General features: G+C 43.5%; 5 protein-coding genes across 5 annotated transcripts; 4 read left to right on the top strand and 1 right to left on the bottom strand.

Annotated features, from left to right (window-relative positions):
• Positions 1-487: 487 nt before the first annotated feature.
• On the top strand, positions 488-2,927 carry LOC6575605 (fibrous sheath CABYR-binding protein). The gene is made up of 2 exons (XM_002001578.4): positions 488-858; positions 924-2,927. Exons 1-2 carry the CDS (start codon positions 675-677, stop codon positions 2,630-2,632), a joined length of 1,893 nt encoding a protein of 630 aa, XP_002001614.2. The 5' UTR covers positions 488-674; the 3' UTR covers positions 2,633-2,927.
• Positions 2,928-3,756: 829 nt separating this feature from the next.
• On the top strand, positions 3,757-22,187 carry LOC6575604 (unconventional myosin ID). Its single transcript, XM_002001577.4, has 9 exons — positions 3,757-4,612; positions 14,932-15,234; positions 16,139-16,358; positions 18,017-18,242; positions 18,316-18,699; positions 18,762-18,841; positions 18,922-20,322; positions 20,386-20,546; positions 20,606-22,187. Exons 1-9 carry the CDS (start codon positions 4,524-4,526, stop codon positions 20,772-20,774), a joined length of 3,033 nt encoding a protein of 1,010 aa, XP_002001613.1. The 5' UTR covers positions 3,757-4,523; the 3' UTR covers positions 20,775-22,187.
• Positions 22,188-22,289: 102 nt separating this feature from the next.
• Positions 22,290-23,693, top strand: LOC6575602 (uncharacterized protein DDB_G0271670). Its single transcript, XM_002001575.4, has one exon. It carries the CDS (start codon positions 22,430-22,432, stop codon positions 23,393-23,395), a length of 966 nt encoding a protein of 321 aa, XP_002001611.1. The 5' UTR covers positions 22,290-22,429; the 3' UTR covers positions 23,396-23,693.
• On the bottom strand, positions 23,427-24,806 carry LOC6575601 (alpha-ketoglutarate-dependent dioxygenase alkB homolog 6). Its single transcript, XM_002001574.4, has 2 exons — positions 24,658-24,806; positions 23,427-24,595 (listed from the first exon to the last, which is right to left on the bottom strand). Exons 1-2 carry the CDS (start codon positions 24,685-24,687, stop codon positions 23,957-23,959), a joined length of 669 nt encoding a protein of 222 aa, XP_002001610.1. The 5' UTR covers positions 24,688-24,806; the 3' UTR covers positions 23,427-23,956.
• A 256-nt stretch (positions 24,807-25,062) lies between these two features.
• Positions 25,063-25,801, top strand: LOC6575600 (deoxyuridine 5'-triphosphate nucleotidohydrolase). The gene has a single exon (XM_002001573.4). The coding sequence runs from the start codon at positions 25,155-25,157 to the stop codon at positions 25,719-25,721; it is 567 nt and encodes a 188-aa protein (XP_002001609.2). The 5' UTR covers positions 25,063-25,154; the 3' UTR covers positions 25,722-25,801.
• Positions 25,802-27,024: the final 1,223 nt, after the last annotated feature.

Here is a 27,024-nt window from a genome sequence, read left to right as displayed (position 1 = left end):
TCGATGCGTTCTGATAAGGCAGCGACTCCGCTAGACTGAGCGCCGAGTAGGTACAGAAAGGCTCGACTAACAGATAAAGCTATTCAAATGAAGTTTCTTAACTCTGCAAATTGTTGCCTTCACAGTGTTTTGCTTACCTCTGATACACAGTACAGTGAAGCTTAGCTAAATGGGCATACAAAGCTAAGCCATATTTGATTTTTTGTAGGAAAATTTGAGTCGATGTCTACGTAAACCTAACCCACTATACCATACACTACAGTACAGTAATGCCTAACTGGGAATCTAGTTGAAGCAGTTGGATGTTAAGTAGGTGTGATAGATACTAAATAATAGAGAGCAGAAACTATATATTGTAGTACAGAATCTTACTCCAGCTATCATTCAGAATAGGTTCTCTTAGACTTTTACCTTTGTCTTACGGATCGATGGATAGGTGAAGTGAAGCAAGCCTGGCTATAAGCCTCAGATACATTTGTTTCTGTTTGCGTCACCCAACTTTATTCACTTCAGTTCTCATTTCATTCTACATTTTGGTACAGAAAAAAAAATAATCGTTCTATAAACAAAATATATATGAATCAGTTCGAACACAAATATATATAAATATATATATATATATATACAAAAATTTGGTAGACATAGACAAATCAGATAGCGGCATCGAGGATAATATGATGAGCTTCACCTACAAGGACCTGATCGACGTGGCCATCGGCTCGCCGGAGTCGGGCCACGTCAACTTCTATGCGCTGCACGTGCTGCTCTCCAATTTCGCACAAAAGTTGGAGCTGCTGGACGAGACGGTGGAGCAGGACGACTATCTGCTGGCCAATATGAGATTTCAGAGCAGCCTGAGTGAGTGCATCCGCTGGCTGCAGCTAATCTCTGTCTCTATAGCTCTGGCTTGTCTTCCTTTGCAGTCGGCAAATCGTCCAGGTATCGTCTGCATGCTGGCGAAGATGAAGATCCCGCCACTGAGGCGCCGTCGGAGCCTGCTCCAGCTGAAGCAGCTGCGCCGCCAGAGGAGGCGCCAGCAGAGGCCGCGCCTCCGCCCGCAGAGGCGCCTGCAGCGGAGGCGCCTGCAGCTGAGCCGCCTGCCGAGGAAGCCGCTGCGGAACCTCCACTGCCGGCAGAGGAGTCGGCAGCCGCACCCCCTCCTGCACCCGAGCCTGCAGCCCCTGCGCCAGAGGAGGCGGCGCCGCAGGATCTGGAACCGGTAACAGCACCGTCTCCAGGCTTGGCGTCGCGCAACTCATCGCGCACCTCGAGGGCAGAACGGACGCAGCCACGTGCCGAGGGCTCGGTAATCGGCTCGCTGGCCAAGCTGGAGCGCCGCCTCTCCAAGATGGAGCTGCAGAAGGAGCAGAACGATATTGAGTTCCAGAACTTCGCGGGTATCCTGTCGGGCCAGCTAAAGCTAACCATGGAGCAGCTGAATAACATGACCCATCTAATGCTCGATCGGAAACCCAATCCGAATCGGATGAAGCTACTCCGGAACATAGCGCGCCAGCTGCGCGTCCTGATGCGCGCGAATGACGATGAGGTGTCCATCAGCTGGAGCAGCGACGAGGAGGTGGTCGAGGCCGAGGAGGAAATGGCTGATGAGGAGGAGGAGGCAGCCATGGAGGAGTCCAGCGCCCCCACCGAGCTGGCCAAAGTGGAGGAGGAACTGGAGCTCGACCAGCACCTCTGCTATGCACCCGAACGAATGCTCAATGAGCTGCTAGAGCTCAAGTCCGAGTTCTGCTCCCTCACCAACAAGGTGAACGAACTGGCCGCCGAGCTGATGAAGCAGGACGCCAAGCGGCTGATGGAAATGATGCAGGAGATGCAGGTGACTGTGCGAGAGATCAAGCTGTCGGCGAGCAGCAACCAGGAGGCCAATCAGGGCATGCTCACCAAGCTCACTGCCGCCACGAATCAGATACAAACACTGAAGAACTCGGTGGCTCACCTGGATGAGATCAAGATCGACAAGGCCGACGTGGAGCTGCTGCTGGCCGAGAAGGTCGACTTCCCGCAGCTGGCCACAAAGGTCTCCCTGGAGCAGCTGGAGGAGTACAAGGAGCGGCTGGAGAAGCAGTTCTGCGAGGTGCGCTACGTCATCAATGTGAACGAGAAGAATGTGCTGCAGATCATCGACGGCTTGCGCATGACCCTGGGCGTCGACGCACTGGAGCTCAGTCTCAAGGACTTCCGCGAGCTCATCGAGAAGCGCGTCGCCCTCATCGCCGAGGCGCTGCACAAGTACATGGAGATGACCAACGACGAGTGCGCTGCTGCGGCTGGCCGGGTCAAGGTGATGCAGGAGCTCGCCTGCCTCTCCTGCGACACGCCCTGCGTGATGCGCACCGTGGAGCGCTCCAAGCTGCCGCGGCCCGCCTCGGCCAAGGCCACCAACAGCATTGGCCCCATCGTCACCTACGAGCTGGGTCAGATCCGCAAGTCCGGCATCATGGGCTACTACCGCAAGGACGAGTTCCCGCATGCCACCAATGCCTGGACGAACTCCGTGCCGGTCAATAAGTGCGTGCCGCGCCACGCCGGGGGCATGCACACCATCCACACCGCCGACGAGCACATGCAGAAGGTGGTGCTCTCCAAGCGGAACACGGGCTGGGTCTAGCCGTCCGCCTATTTATCCAAGTTTCATCATTCCCCAATAACACAAGCCCAAAAACAAGAAAAAATCCACACAAAAAAATAATATATTTAAATTATGTTAAAGAAAAGACTAAGTATGATCAGGTATATGGTGCAGACCACAGACCACAGAGTGGAGCGGGGCACAGCTGCCAAGACAGCCACCTGACCGGCAACCAGAAAAAAAAAGACAATCAAAAATTATAAAATAACAATTTGATTAATTGTATGACTCACATAAAAAATTTCACAATTAAAATTAATTGTTAGAATTAAAATTCGATGCGGATTTATTTAAGCGAAATTTTAAAAACCAATCTATAAAAAAAAAAACTTATGCCACTGTTATGTAGTCTTTGGTAGGTGGTTTAACGTAACATAATTTGTATTATATATAGAAACGTATTTTATAAATTTATTACAATTATGTTAAGCATTTAACATTGAATTTAATTTTCGCCTAAAAGTATTCAATTAATTTTTATTGTATTTTTATAAGCATGCAAGCATGCACTGCAATATATATATATATATACATACACTTGTATTTTTAAATTACAAGAATTCTTATGAGCCAATCAAAATTGTGTCTACGTAACAGTCGCGTCCCCATGCCCATACTCTAGCACAGACACAAACCATCGTTTAGCTTTATGGCATGTGGGCAAAAACAGCCCTGTGTATCGAATAACCAAAACAAATACACTGAGGAAAACAGAAACAGGTAAATTAAATCAATTTACCAGAAAACAAGTACACTGAACCAATTATGCACTTAGTAAATATGGATAAAATCAGTTAATTATTTTCTTATTGATATTCAGTTATCACTTTAAATACATTTAATATATTTATATAATCACTAATTATATTATACATATATTGTCAATATTAGACCTAAATTTTAAGACATCATTGCTGCTCTATATTCCCGCTCGCGTGCATCGTATTTATTGATTGCACGCTCGCTTATTCTCTCTCTCTCTCTCTCTCTCTCTCTCTCTCTCTCTCTCTTTTGCTTCTCTCAGTGCAACCACTTGCAAGCAGCGGTTGTTGAGAGCGCCGTTGTCTGTCGGCTGCGCGCGGTGTTAAGGCGCTTCACGGCGAACAGTCTCTCTTCGAGCGCGCAGACGAGTGGTTGGTTGGTTGTTCCCCAGTGTGAGTCGTGTCGTGTCGTGTGTCGCTTCGTGTGTTTTGTGAGCGAATAAGTAAGAAACCAGCTGTAACTGTGGCTTTGGCTAGGGGCAATATTATTTACTAGCTCTGGAACAAGTTCTTAAGATCGCCAAATCGAATTAGTTATTAAATGTTAGCCATAGGCGACGGCGCGCATTTGCGGTTTATCTATTGTGCTCGCCCCCGTCGCGCGTCTCTTGTATTTTTCCTTTCGTAGTTTCGGCGAAATTCCAATAAACATTTCCGCAACTCCTCCGATTGGCACAATAATTTATTTATTGATTTGATTAATGCAAATAAACAAAGGCGGTATTTGTTTCATTTCTCGAGTTTTGTTTTTTGGCAATGTCAGCTGAAAAGAATTGGAAAGCATAAAGCGTGCAGCGAAACATAAAAGCAAAAGCAAACACAAAATTTTTGGTAACGTGACGCAGCCGTAAGCAAAACAAACGCAAAACACAAAAAACGAAATAAGGGCTTCTGGAATACCTATACATATTTGTGTACTTCTGTGTGTGTACCTGTGAGTGTGTGTGCGTCTGCTCAACGTGATCTTCAACCTCCGCTTTGGCCACTGCTTCGTTACCTGAGTTGCGCGAGTCGCATTCAGCCGGCAATTACCCGACAGCCTTACGTTATTTCCGCAACTCTCACTCTCCCGCTCTCTACGTTCGCTGAGCAAAACAAAAACGCAAAAAATGGCCATGCAAAGAGAGGCGGGTGTGCAGGACTTTGTCCTGTTGGACCAAGTCACCATGGAGAAGTTCATGGACAACTTGCGCAAACGGTGAGTACGAATTGTATTTTGTTGTTATTTTGCTTTGCTCTGCGTGGCCTTTCGTCTGCCGTCAAGGTTAGTCTGATTGGCAGTCCAATCAGACAACAGCTTCTGCTGCATCAGTTCTAGTTGAGAGCGTGCTCAATGGAGCTAACTTCAAGCTGTTGACCCACTGTCATTTGGCTACTGCTTCCCATTGTGTCCATTCCATGAACCGTAACGAAATGCTCCCATTATGGTGTGTTAGCAAAGTGGCTTAATGAAGTGTTGGTTAAGCTGTTGAAATACTTAATTAAGTTCTTAGTTTCTTATGCGGAGCCCCTACTTTCACTGATCCATCTCAGTCAAGCAGGCGATTAATTAAAAAGTATTTCTAGTAGACGAATGTGTTTCTATCTCTTTCACAGTATATATATTTTTTATTAAATTATGCTAATGCAATTAAACGTGTTTCAGATTAAATGCTTTCTCTTCTAATTTCGTATCGCACGATTGTCTAATTGTAGAAATGATGCAACTCAATTACGATTCACAGTGGCTTCAACAAATCCCACACCTTATCGTATATCAGGCAGGAAACATATGTTCTTACGTACATACATACATACCTAATATATTTGTTGATAATTTCATTAAAGTTTACTGAGTAATTCTTGCCAGCGTGAGAGTGACTCAGTGCTTAGATGCAGATTCCCTTCTAAAACAGTTGAATTGGAATAAATGAATCGATTTTAGTCAAAAAAGCTAAACTAAATTAAGTATTGCGGCTATTATCATTGTCATCGTTAATCATTAGTTCATCGTGGAAAGCGAGACAGCTTAAAGTGCCGCATAATGTGGCACAAAGCGAAGCCCATTTCGTGACGCGCTGATAACAAACTAAACAAATAAATACGACTCGCTGTTTGTCCAGCAGTGACAATGCTTATGCTAATGATAATGACGATCATGATGATTACGACTATGATAATGCCGTTGATAATGAGCATTGTCAACGCAACGAACCACAAACACTCAGCCTAGCGAGGCGTTGCAGCGAATGCAACGACCCGTGTTGCATGCCGTCTGCCGACGTCTGGCGTCGGCCTACCGCAAACGTTGACAATGGATACTGGGCAACCAGCAACAAGTTGTTGACACACGCTCTTGTTGCATGAAACGGAATACGTTACCAACTAAACGTGGGCTAGAATTCTGACTAGAAGCAGGACCAGACAGAAAGAAAATAGGGACAGCAAGCGAGAGTTTGATGACTATTTCGTATGCCTCCTTTTCCTACTACATCAATTTAGATTTCCCATTTGGCTTTTTTAAAAGACCCAATAAACCCAATAAGGTAGAGCAAAGTACAAAGATAAACCTCTTGAATAATAAAATTTAACTTTAAATATATTTGAAATATTTGAAAAATAATCTAATTAGGCTTGTATTAGATTAACAAGTAACTAGTCAAGTGTGAAATTCTGGTCAGGAGTAAACGTGGCTATACTCTATAATTTGACTGAAACGAAACATTGAAGTGCTCTCGTTTCGATGGCATTTGAAGACTTATCAATACAGTCGCACTCACATCTGGAGTAGCGCTCCATAAACTGTCGATTGCACAACCTGGCCAAAGAGAGCGATAACAACACGTTGCGTACTCACATATGCAGTTGTAGTGGACTCGTAACGTTACACGAATCAATTTGTAGATTACAAAATTACAACCCGGAAAAACAAAGTAAATAAATGGATATATCATAGACACATACATATGTAATTCGCACACATATCAATTTTTGAGGGAAAACCCATTGAGCAAATCAGTTGAGGGTCAGAAGCGCGAGCCAAAAAGCCAAAAAATGTGCAGTGTAATGGAAAATGAGGCAAGACAAAGCCAGAAGACACACCGAGAGAAATAAATACCTCACTTTCGTTTTTGTTTTCAATTTTTATTTCTTTATAATACGAGATTAACAATAACAAAAACGACAACAAAAACAAATCGAAATGAAACGTAATGAAGAAGTGAGATACGGCAAAAACTGCATTTTGTATGGCGAGCAGACATGAGTTTATTCAATTTGTTTCCATTCGCGCGCTTTTCAATCCTAAGTATCTGTGCTATGACATCATGTGGGGCTGCGTACTTGGCTATGTAACGAGGCGAAAGACGAAGCGCAAAACATAATAAAAATAAAACAATAATAAAGAATTCCTAGAGTGGTTGAGCAAGCCGAAGAGTAATTACACTTGTGTTGGAAATCGGGAACTCGGCTAACAGCAGAGCAGAGCTTAAATCCTGCTCTTGCCAAGACGCCTCCGTTCAGCAGGGAGTGCCGACTTGGAGATACTCTGCATCCTGACCAGAACTTCTGCTTCAATCATTCAGGACTTCTTACGTGGCTATATACTTTGCATACTTCCGATATTGATCATAATTTGTATTTGAAATTTAATAATTTAATTTGTACTTGATCTAAAATTTAGTTTATTGATCTGCTTGAAATGCATAATAAAACTTGTTGCTTAGACAATTTGTCAAAAATCGTAAAATAATTTTAACAATACTTGGCTAACCTTCGCACAAAGCTCCAATACCCCAGCAAGAGCTGGCAACACAAACACATTTAAGTATATATACATGCATATATATTTGTATAGCAACTGCTTTTTTGGCACTGTCATAAGTAAATATATATATGTATGTAGTACACGTATATGTGAGTGTGCTCTGCCCCTGCCCATGCAACCCGCACAGATATATATAAAAGTGATCCAGAAATAGCTGCTCGACGCGCACAAAATGTATATATCTGCTATATAAATATATATATACATATAAATATATATATATATATATATCATGATGGATATATGCATGCGCTTGCTTGAAATATGTTTTCGAAAAATGTATCTCGAAAATGAAATGGAAAGCCCGCGCCTTCTCTGCCTCTGCCGCTGCCGCTGCTGCTGCTGCTGCTGCTGCTGCTGCTGCTGCTGCTGCTGCTGCTGCTGCACTCTACGCACATGCGAAGCTTGTGAGTCACGCTGTGTATCTTGAAGATACTTTTTGGCGCTCGCAAAACAACGAAAAAATACGTGCACAAATGTCGAAAAAGGCAGCCACTCTCAAACCGGTTGATGGCGTCAGTTTGCAAACCCCAAACTAATGAAAATATAGAAGGAAAGGGAATACCCGACTGGGAGATACTCTAGTCGGAACTAAGAGAATTGTGTGAATGTATTAATGGAGTGCTCGACTAATTGATACTCTAACACAATAAGTAAGAGTCTTTAAATTTGTACATTTTCTACCCCATAAAGATATTCTATGCAAGGGAAGCAACAACAACAATAAACAAGTCAAAAGATATAAATGTAGAGAGAGCTTATACTACTTTATCCATCTGTTACATACCCTTCCCCCAATTAGTTCATAGCCAGATTATTCACTTTCAATCGATTCGTAAAAACGAAAACAAAAGCAAAACAAGTTTCTTCCTCCGCAAACTCAATCTGTTTGTTGTTTTCTCAAGTTCAGAGCATTTGTTGCTTTCTAAAGGGGTTCTCTAATGTTTTTTCTTCCACGAATACCCGAAGAAGGAAGCAAATTAACGAGCCATTAAACCAAGTGTCCTGCGCGGAGGCACACCACAGAGAGTCTCTGCCCCCCATTGTGTGGCAGCACCTATAAATCTAGTTGCACTGATTGATTGCACTATTTCCAATAACAACAACAACCATGCATATGTCTATCTATCTAGCTGCCTATCTATACATGGAGTAGCGAGTGCATCGTGCATTGTGTATTTTACGTATCGCTGATAAGTTTACATTTAGTTTTCGAACTGACTTTTGTTTATGTGCCCCCGAGTTTCTCTCTCTCTCTCTCTCTCTCATCTAAATTGGCCTATATTTCGTGTGCTTTGTTGTAGTTGCTGTTTGTTCGGTAGCCTGCAAAACATCTATAGAGCCCGCATCAGCATCTAGCTATCTATCGATGTATGTACATATGTATATGTGGCTAGCTGCCTATTTATTTAGTTTCCATGAACTGTCGTTGAACTCTGAACAGTTACAGGTGGTTGCCACTATGAGTGCATGCATCCCATTATAAATTTATTCAGAACTCTATCTATAATTATCAGCCGACTTTGCAGTCTTATCAGCTGCCAAAAAATAAAAAGTCCCACAATTGGCATATTTTTAGCGCCATATCATCCCATCAGTGAGTCACGTAATATTTTAAAAGTGCCTGAAAAATACAATAAAATTAAGTTTTTATTTAATTGTCTATTTTAGTTTACTTCTATTCAATTTGGACTGTCAAGGCTTGCTTTATGTATTCGATTTCAATTAAATAAACCATGTCAATATTTCCATCAAATGCTTTTATGGCTTAACCCTCGACATGAATTTACGATCGGAGCAACTTAACCCTTGGCACGTCTGGGTGCTTTCATAATCTTATCTGGTTTTCGAGTCGAGTTTATATGAAATCGGTTTTATCGCTACATTTTTGCTTTTGTTCTTAGTCGAACAAACATTTATAGGTTATATTAAGTACGTTTGTTTCTTTTTATGCCTTTCCATTTTAAAATTGTGTAAATAGCCGCCGCGACTCAACTTGTATAATAATGGCACACTGTTGATAAGATTGCATGCCCCGAAAGAAGTGTTAAACTTAGCGAGGCACAAGTTAAATACATACATACACAGGCACATATATACTTATATACATATTTAACCTTGGGTGCGACTTATGCATATAATGGGTACGAGTATTGACTGCCACACGTATAGCCTTAGACCCGATAACCGGCACTCTTCGATTTGTTATGCAATGAACGCCCCTCATAACGTTTACTGGGGATTATCTTTTCCTACCACTTTTATGACCTTCTAAGGTATTGGCACGAAAAAAATTTCCTGAATACGAAGTAAACTCGATTCTGTTAGGGATCCTCATTGAAGATTTCTTTGAATTTATTTATATTGTCAAATATGAAATTGAATAAAATTTATTTACAGCTATACCTTATTGCATTAGCACAGCTGCTAGGAACTATATATATGCTATAGTTAATATAATTTGAAATCATTGTCATATCGAATAGGTGTTTGGAATATTTGCTATTTACTAAACTTAAATCATAACTTATACATGTTTCTCACACATGGGCACCCCAGAACCCCCCTAGAACTCGATTACAATTCCAATTTTCTTCTTCTGGTCTTCCTGCTTGGGTCATGACTTTCCACTCGAACTGTTTATAAATGCAATTTTATAGCATTCGCCAAGACTTGATTACAAAGAAGGCGTCTCGGAAAATTATTAAAGGGCCAACAAGAAAGAAGAAGCACAATGAAAAAAGAAAATCAGAAAGAAAGAACCTGATGTTTATGCAGTGTGCCTGCTATTGGCCATTAAAGAAGCTTTACGAATTCCCTTTTCAATTTCCGATTGCAATCAAAGAGCACGTCTGTTTATTTGTACAAAAGACCAGTGCAACTTTACCTAATTCGAGATTGTGCATGATCGACCAGATGCAAGACATTATAACGAACGCGCAGTTCAAAGCGCACCTCGACTCGCTTTCATCTGCACAGACGATCGTCCACAGGCGCCCATCTATGTATCCAGTTAGGTGTCTGGCAGCCAATGCTAGACGACACATTCCATATGCCTGACTGCGCGAGAACGCGCTCTCTGATAAGCTGCTATCAATTGCCGCCCCTCTAGCACTCTGATAAGCCCTTTCTGATAAAGTCCCAGAGCGGAAATGAAATCATTTACATAACGGTCAATTCGAATGGCAATCGTTGGCCATCGCTCGGCGCTCGTCTAATTGAGCCACGTTCTTTGCACTAATGTGCGTCGCGCTGGCCGAGACGGCTTAATGATCAATGAGCAATCCAATTCAAGTCATACCTGACTAATGAGTGCCAGCAAAAACCAGAGTGTGCTGAACTTGTGAATACCCTGCAATCAATAATGTATATGATAAGGTATTGCACTTTATAGCAATGGAGTAGTGATTGAAAGATAGGAGGCTAAGCTCGACTCGGAGTCAGCGCCAGGGTATAATCTAATGTAGCTATAGCCACAACATCAACATTCAACATTCTCTAAAACCTCTCCCACTATCCGACTCCCAATACCAGTAATGTACATCTGTGTTACATGATGTCCTGTTTCCCGTCACATTCCCATCCATTTAATGCAGTTACTCTACATGCATACATACAAATCACACAAATGGCCAGCAGCAGCTTGCCGACTCCCAGTCCCAGAGGCAGATTCCAGGTATCTGGGCCCATCTCATCTGGCCACATCTCCGTCCCTTTCCCGGACTATGAGGCCCAGCTAGACATCAGCGCTGTCTGCATTATTGTGTTTATTTAGTTGAGCGCTGAAACGTTCATGTTTGTCATTCGCGTTGCAATAACTTTTACTTGGGGGCATCTGCAACTCGGCGTTGCAACGCGTTGCCAGCTGCCCGCTCACCGAATAAACTATAAGGCAACGTTTACATAAAAATGTATGCCCATGTCGAGTCCGAGAATTTAGCGCCTGTTTAGTCTTGCCAGCTAATTGATATGCGTCTGGGCCGCATCGCAGACAATTCTGGGTGTAAATTGAAGTTAATTTGAAAGATGCAATTGCATTGCGCAAAACCAGAAATCTTCGAGCTCACCAGATCCTCCTCCATTGGAAATTGAAAGTGTTTTGCGCTGAAAAATTGAAACTGGTCAGTTCTGAATGTGCATTTGATTCGAAGCAGATGTTGCCATCATTTGAAATGGATTCTCGACTGTTATGTGTGTCATGTGTCTCTGGCCGGCATGCAAGTATACTGAATAATACTGAATAATATATTTGTTACAATCTCATTTGGTTATCCAGAGCCGCTCTTGGTGCTTCTTATAAGTAAATGTTACATTTACTACTCACTCTTTATAGTAGTACATCTGTGAAAGATTCGGAGAAGTAAATGCCGTAGTCTCTGGGATTTTGCTAATCGTGCTTGCCTCCTCAGCAGGACCTCGCCCTGCACTTATCATAGTCGTATATATAGCTCCATCAAGTCCCCTCTCTGCGCTTCTCACAATCGCTCAAGACGTTTCAGCGCCTCTCTCTACGCTTCTCACGCAATGCCAGTTGTCATCACCGCTGAATTCCATTCTATTGGCTCTCCGTTTGGCACATCGATAAATCGCTGAATTCAATTACATCCACAAAAAGCAAATGAAACATTGACCTATTTAGAGCCAAGTCTGTTGGCCATTTGATGACGTCAGCGTCAGTTGCCGCCTTGGCTAGCGAAAAGTGCAGCGGAAAATGAGCGAAGCTATTGATTTTCTCAAATTTTACTAGATCAACCCTCAAATCTTGAATGACTTAATGAATGAACGAATGCTTAGTCGATGAATCATCGCGAGGTAAAGTAAGTGTTTATAAGCAATGCAATTTGCATGTGAATAGACATTGAGCAATTAAACAAAGGCTTAGTCAGCCAACGTGTTACGAGGCTTTTTATTTATGGCGCTAATGCTCTACTCAATATTTGAATCTGAATGATTCACAATAGTAGTAGACGTAATCGTAGTCGTAGGACAAACAAATTGTGTAAACAACAAATAAATGTTAAGAATCTTTATCTTTTTGGCGCCTTTTCCCATGGAGCTTTTTGTACATTGATGACGTCATTTGGCATAATATTCGAAATACTAAATACAAAAATCAAAAATCTTCGGCAATAGCAATGAATAACGACCTCTCTCAATGTGAATGTGTGGACGCGTGAAGGCAATGAGCGATGAGCGATGAGCGATGAGCATTTAAATTCGTTCATTTGTTATATAGATATTCATGGCGCAGACTAGTTCCGAATTCCGTAAAACTTGTTGAGACCCGTGGGCGTGTCTCGACTAGTTTCCGATCAAATAAATACATATATATATATATATATATATATATACCCTTGCTTTGTGCTAACAAATTATGCTAAACGATGCAGATCTAGAAATGAACAACAAATTTGCACGCAAATATTGAATCATTTCTCTAAATAAAATTTAGTAGAGATTCTACATATATGATATTCTGTATGAAAAAGGGGATTAGACCAGGGAGTGAGTGAGTCAAAGAATATTATGAAATTCAAGTCCACTTGACACCCTCTAAGCTCGCAGCGACTCTATAATGGACTTTTAAATGTGTGATAATAAAACTTGAAGTGCGAAGGAGCAAAGACATATCGCTGTGCTCATGGAAATAGTAGTTGGACATTGGGGAAAACAATTTGAAACGAGTATTAAATGTATGAATAATGAGGTTCATTGATCCCTAGAAGCTCACTCAAGTTATGACAACTTTATCGGACTGTCAGCATTCAAAATGTCTCCCCGATCAGATCTGAGATGTGAGATATGGGGACACAATGTAGTTCACATATGGTGCTGTGCGTGTGCTCGCACAGTGCTCCGTAAGCACTGCCTCAAGCAATTTCTATAACCTCATTAGGCAGCCGGCATATTTGTATTTTGGCTGTCTGTCAATCATACGCTACGTGGGCGGCACCCACAGCCAAGTGCCACAGGTGGTGGGGCACGGCGAGCAAAGGGAAGGGGTAGACGAGACCGAAATCGTAGAAATCGCATAAACAGTTTGTTAAGCGGCTTGCTGACTGCCCTTTGTTGAGATTCCAATTCCATTTCCATTTCCAAGTCCAATTCTGATTCCGATTTGAAATGTGACCCGTTGTGCTAAAAAGTCAACAAGCGTGCTAAACGCTGCTCTCGCCCCCTTTCAGTGGAGTTCAGTAGTTCAGCGGTGGGGCAACATAATCATCTCTGAGCAGCTCTCGGCTCTGTCTGTCTGCTGTCTCTCTGTCCGCCTCTTTGTCGTCGCTCTCTGTCTCTCCGCCTGAGTTGTCACATTGTGACCCAAATCTAGACACCTCTATAAATAAACACCGAAGAAAACTTAAGTAAAAACATGTGTTGACTGCCGTTTGGCCCCAGCAAACAGCTAAGACAAAGGCAACAACAGAAACAACAATAAATACTAATATTAAGACCTATTGTTTTTATAGCTATATATAAATATATATGTATATATATATATTTGTATACATGAGTTCAAGCTGCGGGCCAAGACAATACTTTGTGCTGTCAACAATTTCTCCAGTTTTGACGGGTTTGACTTAGAGGTTTTCTAATTTTCGTTTTTTCACCACGTACCACGTACGTTGATAGGGTTTGATGGACTGGGATATAGCTGGGTAGCTTATAGTCTATCACTCCTAATCCCTTCTCTTTCTCTACTGCTTGTTAATTTCTTGCGTTTTGTTTCGGCAGTCAGCTGTGATGGGGGCGTGGCCAACGGGTAACCCACAGTTTTGTAACTGCGCTCACCTGTTGCACACCGTGTTTCATGTTGCCATTTCCCTTTTCTTATGTTTGCTGCCAACCTCTTTCTGTTTTGTATTTGCCACAGTGTTACATGCTCACGATTTCCCAACACCTACAAGTGATGCACTTCTTGTTACAGTGTATTTTGGTAAATGTATTACCATTGAGCAAGGCCTTGTGAACCAATTAAATACAAGTTATAATTGAATTTGAAATGTTTACTCAGCTGATGAAAATTTAGTCAAATATCTGTAGGCAGCCAAGGAAAGAAGAAGAAGAAGCACTTATAAACTTATAAACTGTATTACCTGTAATAAAATGCGAGATTTTCCATTGGGGTTTCGAATGAAAATTGATTGAATTTTTTCATTTTGCTTGTTTACATAACTTTTTAAGCATCCCAGATATGAGTGAAGTCATTCTGATATATATACTTATACACATATACATAGATATTTATCAATAGCCTGCACTTGCCTCAAACTTTGGCCCAGATTCGGACCTGTTGCATTGGGAGCAGTCGATCTAAATCTTTTGGCGCCTGCTGAACTGCGCACAAAATAAACAAACAATGCAGCCACGCGCTTTGCACTCTATCAAGCTTAAATGCAACAGAAATTCAATCGATTTGAATGATAACAACAACAACAAAGGCACGGGGCATATTAATACAATCCAACTGAGCAACGCCTGTGGCTAATCCAGCTCCGGAGAGGGGGAATTATATCAACAACAGAAACAGAAAAAGGTCGATTTGGTTTGTTGAAAAACAAATTGGGAATGGAATCAGACAGGTGCACGGCGGGCAGTCGAGTGCCCATTGTGGGTCTATTCCTTATGCCCTGTATAGTCACTCGAGATATTTAAATGTGTAATTTGATTTGATTGGGATTCAACAAACACTAATCTAAGACTCTTGATTGCAGCTACCACGTTGGCTCCATCTACACATACATCGGCGAGGTGTGCGTCTCGATGAATCCCTACAGACAGATGAACATCTACGGCCCGGAGACCATACGCAAGTACAAGGGTCGGGAGCTGTTCGAGAATGCGCCGCACGTGTTTGCGATCGCAGACGCCGCATACAGGGTGCTCAAGCAGCGCCACCAGGACACATGCATCCTCATCTCTGGTGAGTCGGGTGCGGGCAAGACGGAAGCCTCCAAGATCATCATGAAGTATATTGCGGCAGTGACGAACGCACAGGGCCAAAATGAAATCGAAAGGTAATTTAACTAACTCATCCCAATATATATAAATATAAGTAGATGTGAACTAGTTCCGAGTTTCAATAAATTTAATATCAATTCTTTGATGTTTTATATATCGGTATTGGAAACCTTTTCCACGACAAGTTGCTCAATTAATGAACTGATTATACAATTATGCACTTATCACAAATAGTAGAAACGTGGAGGTGGTTGATTGGTTGATTACATATGTACTATAATTAAAACTAGTTCTAGTTCATGGGTTAATGAGAAGCTCGGTTCAGGTTCACTTAACTGTATTATCAAGTGCACACAAAATCCACATTAGTATGGAAATGATGAAGCTTGAGATTCAGCCTGAGACTGGGAACCAGCATTTGAATGGGACGCGATTCAAGAGAAGGCCAAGGCATCACAAGTTTCCCATTGTGTGGCATGCAAATGCGAAATGAAGCTCTCATTAGAGCATTCCCTAGGTCGAGGCGCAAAGAGGGTATAAAGCAGTGCGCTGGGTGAACTGTGAACCACGTATGACATCACTCAGCGAATACGACTCTTCAATAAACTGTACGAAATTAAGTGAGACGCTAATTGCTCACGCTTTCAGCTATACAAAGGCATTTGGTCGTAATCGCTCCATGGCAATTTAAGGGCGAACTATGAGCCATAAAAAACAGTGGATGAGAGCAAAGCAGAGAAGAGGAGACGTTGATGGAGCGCGGGGTTTTGCCAAACCCTAGACAAAACCGAGGTTAATTGCCACTTTGCCAATTTTTAGTGTCTCAAAGTTAAAACAATTTAAACTGACATTTATTTAGTGGCTCAGGTGGGGGATTGGTGCCATTTAGCTAATTACTTTTTTGGTGTGGGTCCACCCTAATAAAAATGCAATTATAATAAACGATTTTCTCTCCTGCAGAGTGAAGAACGTGCTGATCCAGAGCAATGCGATATTGGAGACGTTCGGCAATGCGAAGACGAATCGCAACGACAACTCTAGCCGATTCGGCAAATACATGGACATAGAGTTCGACTACAAGGCCGATCCGGTGGGCGGCATCATAACCAACTATTTGCTGGAGAAGTCGCGTGTGGTGCAGCAGCAGCCAGGGGAGCGAAACTTCCACAGTTTCTACCAGGTAAGGGCCCACGTTTGTGTGTGCGAGTGTGTGGGTGTGTAGCTGTTTGTCCAGTTGAGTCAGCGGGGTGGCTTAGGCAGGTGGGCAGGTCACATTCGAAAGTCTAGTGTGAGCTGTGGGGTTAGAGGTGTGAGCTGTGAGGTGGGAGGTGCGAGTAACAAGGCGCGGCTCTGTGTAAACAATATATATGTATATAGACAATAAATATTAGTAAAATAGTTATTTCTATTTAGAAGGGTATCCATTGCCGATATGCCCAGCCATAAATATTTATGAATCAGCGATTGCAGAGCCATAAAACTCCAATAATAGCGTATTAATAGCTTACATTATAATAAACTGCGGGATAAGGCCAAGAAGCTGTGGACCCATTAAAATTGATGAATACACTTAGCGAAATCTTAGCCTGTACATGTCAAAGGTTATGGCTCAATAAACACTCAGACATTCAAATTGAAGCTCAAAAATTATTCAGAAATTAAGTTGATTATATTTGATTATATTGTGCTGATCTCACAATCCATACATTCCGTATAATTCTAAATGAATATATGTGTGCATGATATCATGCGAAATATATGAAAGTTCAGAAAAGTCTGTCATTCTATAAGAACTTGAAATTCGTCAGCGCTCAGCCATTTAATCATCAAATTCCGTCTGTCTGAGCTGAGGGATATATTTATTAGAAAGAAGATATTTTCTTTCACACACATGCATGAAACTTTATCAGCTCTCGCCACGGTATTTAATGTATAGCTCGCCAAACATAACTTTTATTTACTCATATATGTTTTTATACATTATCGTATTTCGCATATACATCAAATAAATACTGACTTCCTATTTGGAATTTTATACTTGAAAAGAAAATGAGAGATTGCTCTTTGTTGACTTCTAGCTGTTAAATTTAGCTTGAAGGCGTTAATTGTCTCAGACCATCTATGGAGACGAAAGAATTTCCAGCTTTACTTCTCCATTTAACACCTAAACTAAATAGAATTTCTTAATTAAGCGAGTTTCAGCTTCGAGCTCTGTAGAGCGCTTCATTAAACTATATATAGATAGTTTTGTATATATGTATATTTCTTTAAGTAGTGTCTCCAAGCGAGCAGATGATAGATATCATGTGTACTTATTTACTTATTTGTAATGTAATGTATGCGATATCTGTGGCTACACTGCGCACCTGTTGTCCACAAAGCCACGTCGGCCCGGTTATTGATTAATATTGGGAATAGAAATTCGGTATCATTGGCCTTACACGAGCTTCTGTCTGAGAATGTGACTTCATTCTAAACTAAACAGTAAAATTCCACGGCTCATTTCAGCAGCTCGTGAATGGCGACAATTAAAGCGGAAGTTCAATTATGGACAACGTTTTGTTGCTAATTGTCTGTTGTACTAAATAGTTGTAAATTCTCTTTTTGGATGGAGAGGCAAGCCAATGCATGGACTGTGTCTAGACTAAGGGGTATGCACTCTCTCTAGCAGCTCTGTCTCTGTCTATTCTAAAGGGTATCCCAACAGATAGCAACCCAACCCTCTAACTATATTAAAGGGTATATTCACAGCTAGCAGGTCTATTAATTGAGGGGTATACTCACATCATACAATAATCTAGCCCATACGCATCTACTAATTACTCTTCCCCCTCCCAGTTGCTGCGCGGTGCCAACGATCATGAGTTGCGTCAGTATGATCTGCTCAAGGAGACGTCCAAGTACCACTACCTTAACCAGGGCAGCATGGATATACTCACCGAGAAGTCCGACTACAAGGGCACGTGCAATGCATTCAAGACGCTCGGCTTCCAGGCGGATGAGGTGCAGACCATTTGGCGCACAATTGCATCCGTTTTGCATTTGGGCAATGTGGAGTTCCAGAGTGAGTTAGCAAAGAGGAACCCTCTAATAATGATGAAGCATACTAATGCCCGTCTGCCTTGTTGTCCCCGTAGCCATCGAGGACGAGCTGGTGATCAGCAACAAGTCGCATTTGCAGTCGGCTGCGAAGATGCTGCAGGTGACCGAGGCGGAGCTGTCGACGGCACTGACCAAGCGCACGATTGCAGCCGGAGGCAATGTTATGAAGAAGGATCACGATGCCACGCAGGCGGAGTATGGCAAGGACGCGCTGGCCAAGGCCATCTATGATCGCCTCTTCACGTGGATCATCTCGCGCATCAACCGTGCTATACTCTTCCGTGGCAGCAAGACCCAGGCGAGATTCAACTCAGTGATCGGCGTGCTGGATATCTACGGCTTTGAGATCTTCGATTCGAATAGCTTTGAGCAGTTCTGCATCAACTACTGCAACGAGAAGCTGCAGCAGCTGTTCATAGGTGAGCGGAAGCGTCTAATGCCACTGGAGGAGTAGAACCTAACAGCGTTTCTTTCATTGCAGAGCTGGTGCTGAAGCAAGAGCAGGAGGAGTACCAGCGCGAGGGCATCGAGTGGACCAACATTGAGTACTTCAACAACAAAGTAAGCACGAATAGTGTTGGTCGTGATTTGGATGATCTCTAACTCCCCTTTCTCTCCCTCCACTCTTTACATATTGCTAGATCATTTGCGATTTGGTTGAGCAGCCGCACAAGGGCATCATAGCTATCATGGACGAGGCCTGCTTGAGCGTCGGCAATGTCACCGATGACACCCTCCTGGGCGCCATGGACAAGAATTTGAGCAAGCATCCGCATTACACGAGTCGCCAGCTGAAGCCGATGGACAAGGAGTTGAAGCATCGCGAGGACTTCCGCATCACCCACTATGCTGGCGATGTGATCTACAACATAATTGGCTTCATCGAGAAGAACAAGGATACGCTGTATCAGGACTTCAAGCGCCTGCTGCACAACTCCAAGGACGCCAACCTCAGCGAAATGTGGCCCGAGGGAGCGCAGGATATAAAGAAGACCACGAAGCGTCCTCTGACTGCTGGCACTCTCTTCCAGCGCTCGATGGCGGATCTGGTAGCCACGCTGCTGAAGAAGGAGCCCTTCTACGTGCGCTGCATTAAGCCAAACGATATTAAGAGCTCCACGGTGTTTGACGAGGAGCGCGTGCAGCACCAGGTGCGCTACTTGGGTCTGCTGGAGAATGTGCGAGTGCGTCGCGCCGGCTTCGTGCATCGCCAGCGCTACGACAAGTTCCTGCTGCGCTACAAAATGATCTCGCAGTACACGTGGCCGAATTTCCATGCAGGCAGCGAGCGCGACGGAGTTCGCGTGCTGATCGAGGAGAAGGGCTTCGCACAGGACGTGAAGTATGGGCACACAAAGATCTTTATTCGCTCGCCACGCACTCTCTTCGCCCTGGAGCAGCAGCGCAATGAGATGATTCCGCACATTGTGACCTTGCTGCAGAAGCAGGTGCGAGGCTGGATAGCCCGCAAGAACTACAAGAAGATGAAGGCGGCACGCACCATAATGCACGCCTACAAGACCTACAAGCTGCGCAGCTACGTCCAGGAGCTGGCCAATCGCTTCCGCAATGCGAAGCATCAGCGTGACTATGGGCGCAGCATTCAGTGGCCCCAGCCGCCCCTCGCAGGACGCAAGGCCGAGGCCAAGCTGCGCAGGATGTTTGACCAATGGCGTGCCTACATGATACTCCGTAGATACCCGCGCAGCGAGTGGCCGCAGCTGCGACTGCAAATCGTTGCGGCCACGGCCATCGCGGGACGACGACCCTACTGGGGACAGCAGCGCAAGTGGCTGGGCGACTATCTGGCCAACTCGCAGGACAACAGCGGCTACGAGGCCTACGCGGCCAATGTACGGAACATGAAGGACAGCGGAGGAGATAACATCCGACAGGTGCTCTTCTCCAGCTTCGCCAAGAAGTTCAACAGGCGCAACAAGCAGGCGGATCGGGCGTTCATTGTGACGGATACGAACATCTACAAATTGGAGGGCATCAAGAAGAAGTTCAGGGACATGCAGCGGTCCATGCCCATCAGAGAGGTAAGGGAAACTGGCATCAATGGGAGTCCGCCTATACCGAAAGCCTCTCACTTTTTCTTTTAGTTGACCTCTATTAGCATAACGCCTGGTCGGGATCAGCTAATCGTCTTCCACTCGCCGAAGAACAACGATTTGGTCTTCGCCCTGCAAAGCGAAATGGGCACGCCCCTCAAGGAGGATCGCGTAGGTGAACTAGTGGGCGTTGTGTGCAAGAAGTACCATGAGTAGGTTACCCCCCAAATGCCCACTGCAATTAGATCTTATAGATCCATTTCAATTACAGCATCACCGGCACGGAGCTGCGCGTGAATGTGGGCAGCAACATTGCCTGCCGGCTGGGCGAGAAGGCGCGCACAATTGTTGTCGAGGCGGCGTCCAATGTGGAGGTGCCCAATTTCCGACATTCCGCTGGCAATATCATCTTCGAGGTGCCCGCCTCGTATTCCTACTAGTGAGCGGCTCTGAGCACCGTCGATGTAAATTTATTCGTAAGCGTTAGCTTAAGAGTCTGTTACCTTTGAAAAACTCTACACACCTGTGCATGCTGTGCCTTCTGCTAAGCAATACGTAGCTCTAGAGCTCTATTCTCTATGTGTTGCATGTTTGTGAGCTATGTGAGAATTACCGAGAAGGGCGCTGGTACTAGGTCAGGTCCATAAATATAGAGAGTGCAAACTTGTGGAGCTGGTTGAGCCGGCTTCAAATGAAAAGTATTAAATGTACTTTGTGCATTTGTTAACTTTAGCTTTTAACCAATTCTTAAACGATATAAATGATTGTAGTTCAAGAAAAAAAAAAAAAAAAACTTTAATGGATTTTCTAAATTTATTTAGTCAAAGAGCACACAAAACGAGAAACCACAATTAACATTTTTTGTACTTAACAAAACAAATCTAATTTTGTATGTGTGCCATTTACACTTATTTCTTAAACCTAATCATAACTCTATTATTATTGTAACCTATTTATACATACATATATAACAAGGATATATGTACATATATGCGAGTATGTATTATAAATAAAAGTTATACAAAATAAATAAATCTTCACAATTTTAATCTTAAGTTATACGAAATAAATATTGATTAGATTGTAAATTTCATATTTGATATATGAGTAAGTTTCTTTATTTTTCTGATCCTTGAGTCTTTGCATTTTCAATACATATTCATACTCAGCTTCGAGTAGGCTACGATTCGGACAACAACAGATATATTTAAGAGTAAAGCAAATGGAACAGTAAGGCCTGTGGCACAGCAGTGAACACTTCTAAAATACTTTTTACTCCTTGAATTTTGAATTTTCAATTTTAGATTTTTTACTTTTTTCAATTTTGTTTCCGATTCCTTGTGACTTGTTTGGCGAACGAATAGAATGGCAGAGGAATCGAAACCCCTTGGCGATTGGCATGAGATGGTAGACGCTCTGCCGCAAGTCTCTAGAATTGCAGTGGCACCACGCACTGCCCTGATGCGCTTTCAGCAACGCAGGCCCGGACACGGACATGGACATGGTCATGGCCATCGAGTCGGACGCGGGCACAAACACTTCCAGAAGAAAGTCGCCTCGCTGGTGGCTACAATGCGTCACCACCGTAAGCGTCGCCAGTGCTGCAAGCGCTGCCATAACATGGTGATGAAGAAAAAATACACCAAGCGCCTGATAAAGATGATGAAGATGCGTGCCGCACGCAATCGTCGCTTGCTGTCGTCCACCATTAGCCCACAAACAATTTCATAGAGGCAAAACTTACCCCCCACCCCCTAGTGTCCACCGCAATGTGTCTATATTAGTCTTCAATTTAAATTTTATGCAACCAAGTCTGATCATTATTAAAACTGAGTTTCTCTTGGCAGTCTTAATATAGTGTATATCTATATATATGTGTTCATGTGTGTGTGTGTGTATGATCCGACCAAAATAAAGTGCGCCCAAGTGCTCGACGTCGACGTCCGCGCGTCGGTGCCGCCAATTGATAAAAGATAAAAATAAAGAGCGCGCATCGGCAAGAATTTTCCGTTTCTCGATCTCGATCGCATTTGCTTGTAAATTTTCGGCGAACACGCAGTCACAACGTTCCCAACTCGATTACATAAGGCAGAAAATGCAGAAAACGTTAAAAAAGGAGCTCAGCTTCTCCCTGGACACCCTGGAGCGCTATCGCGCCAAATATGGACGCAGTGCCTCATCGGACACAAATGGCAATGGAACACAGCTGGAATCGCACCCGGCACAGATCTCTGACATGGGCACGGCTACAGTCACGCGCACGGTGTCGCCTCCCCCCTCGCTCTTCAAGCCCCAGTCCCCACCTAAGCTGACCAAGCTGCAGGAGCTGCAACAGAAGAAGGAGGCATATATGCGACAGCGCGAGCATGAGCGGGAAATGGAGCAGCTGCTGAAGGCAGCCGACAAAGCCAGCCGGCAAGACGCAGCCAGAGCCAACAATGCCAACAGCAGCAGCAACAGCACCACCGGCACCAGCACCACCACCAGCACCGGTACCACCACCACCAGCACCACCTCCTCGACATCCACCTTAGCCAAGACCAGCGCGTCCTCCACGACCACAGCCTCGGCCCAGCAGTCGAGCAAAACAGCTGCTGGCTACAGCAACTGGAATAACAACCACACAACACTCAGCTCGCAGCCTTGGTGCGCGATCAGTGATCTTATGTACTTCTGCGACAAATACGAGTTCAAGACTCTGAGTACACGGGACCTGAAGACCCATCAGGAGATTGTGGCGGAGGTGCGTGCCCTGCTCTCCGGCAAGGCACCGTTCGATCAGCGCACTCGCTTCCCCGGCAACATTCACGATCCGGAGAACCTGTGGGTTTGCATTGGACGCTGCGCGAGTGTCGAATATCATTTGCAGCGCATCATCAGCGTCTTCCGGAAACCCCTCAATCAGCTGACGCCGGACAAGCAGCGAACAGTGCGTCAGAACTTTCACCTGGCCGTCAGTGAACTACGTCTGGACATATCGGCGCGCATTAGCGAGGTGCGACTGTACGATAGGCTGGTATTCGAGCGGGAGTTTCGACTGGAATGGCAAGACGAGGTCTAGTCTGGAGGATCTGCAGAAAGTTGGATGTGTCTTCAATTAATTAACAATTTATTCAAAATTTTCAATTTCAAATTTTGCTCATTTTTGGGTGCTAAAAATGTCACAAAAATACACGCAAGCATATAAGGAATACATATTTATACATACAACTATATAATACGAGCCTTAATACAGGACCTGGCATTAACAAGTGCTTGCATATTGCTTGGTGTAACTAAATATATAAATCATTTAGATATACATCTTTATATACAAAATTGGTATAATATCGAAAAATAAAGCACTGTGGAAACTTTTACATTATGAAACTTTGCTAAACGGATACGATATATATGTATCTACATCAATAATTGGTATAAAATCGAAATGAAAGCACTTGGTGGGCTATAAGAAACTATTATGAAACATTGCTTTGTGCTCTTTCTTATGTCTAGCGGAAGATTTAAAGAATATCGAATATATAACTTTGAGTTAGATTTACGTTTGCGCTTCGGCAACTTGTGGGCTGACTTCAGTGGGTGGTTAACAACAACTTTGTGGTAACAACAATGCTTTAACAGTCTAGCAAAACTTTAACTTCATTTTGCTCGTCTTTGGAACATTTCTGATAGTTAGGGAAATGCGAGGAGCTCGGCGCACTAGATGATCCCCGATCTTATAGGTGTTTTCGCAGAGATTATAATTGCAAATGCGATCGCATAGCGTGTCCTCGTTGATCTCACTAATGGCATGCATATAATCGCTATAGAGCGTATCCTTTAAGATCAGCAAGCTGCGCGGCTCCAGTAACAGCTTGAAGACTACCACGCCGTCGTTGGCCTCGCCCGTAGTCTCGCGCTTGGTGAACTCCAGCACGGTGTGTGCCCCACATGAAATGGTCGATATGATTGGGTAGAAGAGCGGTCCGTCGGTGTGTGGAAGAATGCCCTGACCAGGCAGGTATTCATTGACTAGTACATGGTTGGCTTTCTGGGATTCGAAGATCCCCAAATTGTTGACTTTGTCCACATAGCTCTGCAGCCATTCAGGTATCTCCTCGGCTATCATGCCGTTCGGATGAGGAATGCCGCCATAGTTAACGAGCCGTCGATTAAGTAGTTGCGTCCACCGAGGCTTCGGTGTTCTCTCTATGTGACTTAGTATGGAACTCTCCTGATCGGAGGTAATAAAATTTGGAATGTACATGACGGTTGGTGGGCACTGCAATTAATGTTTTACTAGTAGTTAACGCATAGGGGAGCTTTGAGGCAAGTCTTTCCTACCTTTCGCACCTCGAAGTCTGTGAAATCCATAACTACGTGCTAAATTACTAAACTAAGTTGCAAGTATTGCAAATCAATATTTGTGTACCATCGGACCGGTCAATTGGCCTTGTAGATGCGATTTTGTTGACAGCTGACTGCAAATTGTGGCGGCTTATCGATAAATATCCAATACAGCTTGCCGGCGCGATAATTTGCATTTAACAAAAAATTCAAGCAAATGTAAATCTATATATGTGCACATTATTCGAGCGGAAAATTTGTGTATTCGTATTTTAAATTTGTTCAAATTTATTTATGCATGCAATGCACACTAACGCACAAATGCGCAACTTAACGAATAATTGCAGCCCTGGTTTCAGTGTTGCTCCACTACTCAGCAGTGCTAAAGCTATGGGCTGCTTTTCGACCATTTTGAGGAATTGTTCCCGCGTTTTTTTGCTTGAAACTAGCTGAGCTGCGCGTAGATTCCAATACAGAATTAAAGCCATTCATAGATGTCCTCGCCAGACGCACAAGTTGATATACCAGCAGCTAAGAAAATGAAGATCGACAATAAGTGCGTTTTGCGTTTTGCCAAGCTCACAGAGCATGCTTTGGCGCCCCAGCGTGGATCCGCACGAGCTGCCGGCTATGACTTACGCAGCGCTTACGATGTTGTGGTGCCAGCGCGTGGCAAAGCTGTGGTCAAAACGGATCTGCAGGTGCAGGTGCCGGAAGGCTCTTACGGTCGCGTAGCACCGCGTTCCGGGCTGGCCGTAAAGAACTTTATCGATGTGGGCGCCGGTGTTGTGGACGAGGATTATCGCGGAAATTTAGGTGTTGTCCTCTTCAATCACTCGGACACGGACTTCGAAGTGAAGCATGGCGACCGCATTGCCCAGTTCATATGCGAACGCATCTTCTATCCGGAATTAGAGGAAGTTAACAAACTGGAGGATACTGAACGTGGAGAGGCAGGATTTGGCTCCACGGGCATTAAGGAACTGCCTACCGCTAAGCAGAAGAATGGAAATATCAAGGCGCCACTGGGCGAAAACGAAGCGACGCCCATTGCCACATAGAGGCAACATGATAAGCCAGCCAAAATAGTTACAATAAGATCCATATACATACATTCAGGCTAATATCTAATTTTTATTAATCATAGTTCACCACCATCCAACAAAAATATTATTATTTTTAAATAAAACACTTTCTCCATAAAATAAAAAGATTATGTAACCATCAGAGCGATTTGTGTTTTTTATAATTCGCTGTATGTTTTAGTTGCATTATTTATCGAATATTACAGCTCCCTTTTTGGAGGCTCTTCATACATATTCATATAATCGCCCGCGTTAGATATGAGGAATATTGCTATTGCTTGCTGCATTTAATTCAGTTCAGTCTTTAGCAATTTAAACATTCATCTACAATTGCTCGCAATGATTAAATTATGTTTAGCTTTGCTCAGATTAGAGCTAAGGATGGTTTTGAATACCCATTTAATTCATCTCAGACATTTTATATTGACCAATTCATCATCTCCTCTACCAACACATGCATATCTGAGAAGATATCTATAGATATAAACAGAGCATAACTGAAAATTTTATAGAATTGATGACCTAAGTTTCGCCGTGTAGCAGCCGAGTATTTAACTGTCTGATCTGAAGTGGAAACCATATAGCATTGTAATGATACAGTTAGCTAAATCATGTGGTATCCAAGTGCGAATATGCCGGCTCCATTCGCCGTTGCGGTTGGGTCAAGCAGCAGGGGCGAGCAATGCCCTGTGCCAGTTCGGCCAGAGGCAGCGAGTTATGACCGACTGCAGACACAGTTGGCGTGCGTGCCACGAGTGCATTCGAGGTGCATATGCGGATTTCTTGCAGCGATTAAATTCAATGACTCCAATTTGTAATTAGACGTTGAAGTGAGGCTCGAATTGCAGTTGAAGCCGTTGGCGTTGCCGTAGCTGCAGTCGGCGCTTGAGCCGCAGCTAGAGCTCTCCAGCTGCGTGCTTTTAATTGGTTGGGCAGTGCATCCTTGGTTGGCTTTTGGCGCAACGGTTACGCTTGACCCCCAAGCTGGAGGTCAAAGTGAGGGAGACACAGCTACAAAGAGAGAGAGAGAGAGATTGAGAAGGGGAGAGGGGTATAGAAAATGCGGTTGTTTTGCTTTGTATTTTTTTGTTTGTTTATAATTTATTTGCCGTGTGAAAAATAGCTAAGTATTTGTTTTAATATACAATATATACTCAATTATATATGCATGTATATATTTAGATGTATAAATTTAATAAAAATAAATCAATTATTTGCTTGCCTAAATGTAAACATAAACTTTAAGTAGACCGACGCTTGGTCAGTTGCTTATGTATAT

The sequence above is a fragment of the Drosophila mojavensis genome, unplaced genomic scaffold (assembly GCF_018153725.1).
Source record: "Drosophila mojavensis isolate 15081-1352.22 unplaced genomic scaffold, ASM1815372v1 contig_36, whole genome shotgun sequence".
NCBI lineage: Eukaryota > Metazoa > Arthropoda > Insecta > Diptera > Drosophilidae > Drosophila > Drosophila mojavensis.
The sequence above is the reverse complement of the archived record's forward strand: the minus strand, read 5'-3'. Positions and strand labels throughout refer to the sequence as shown.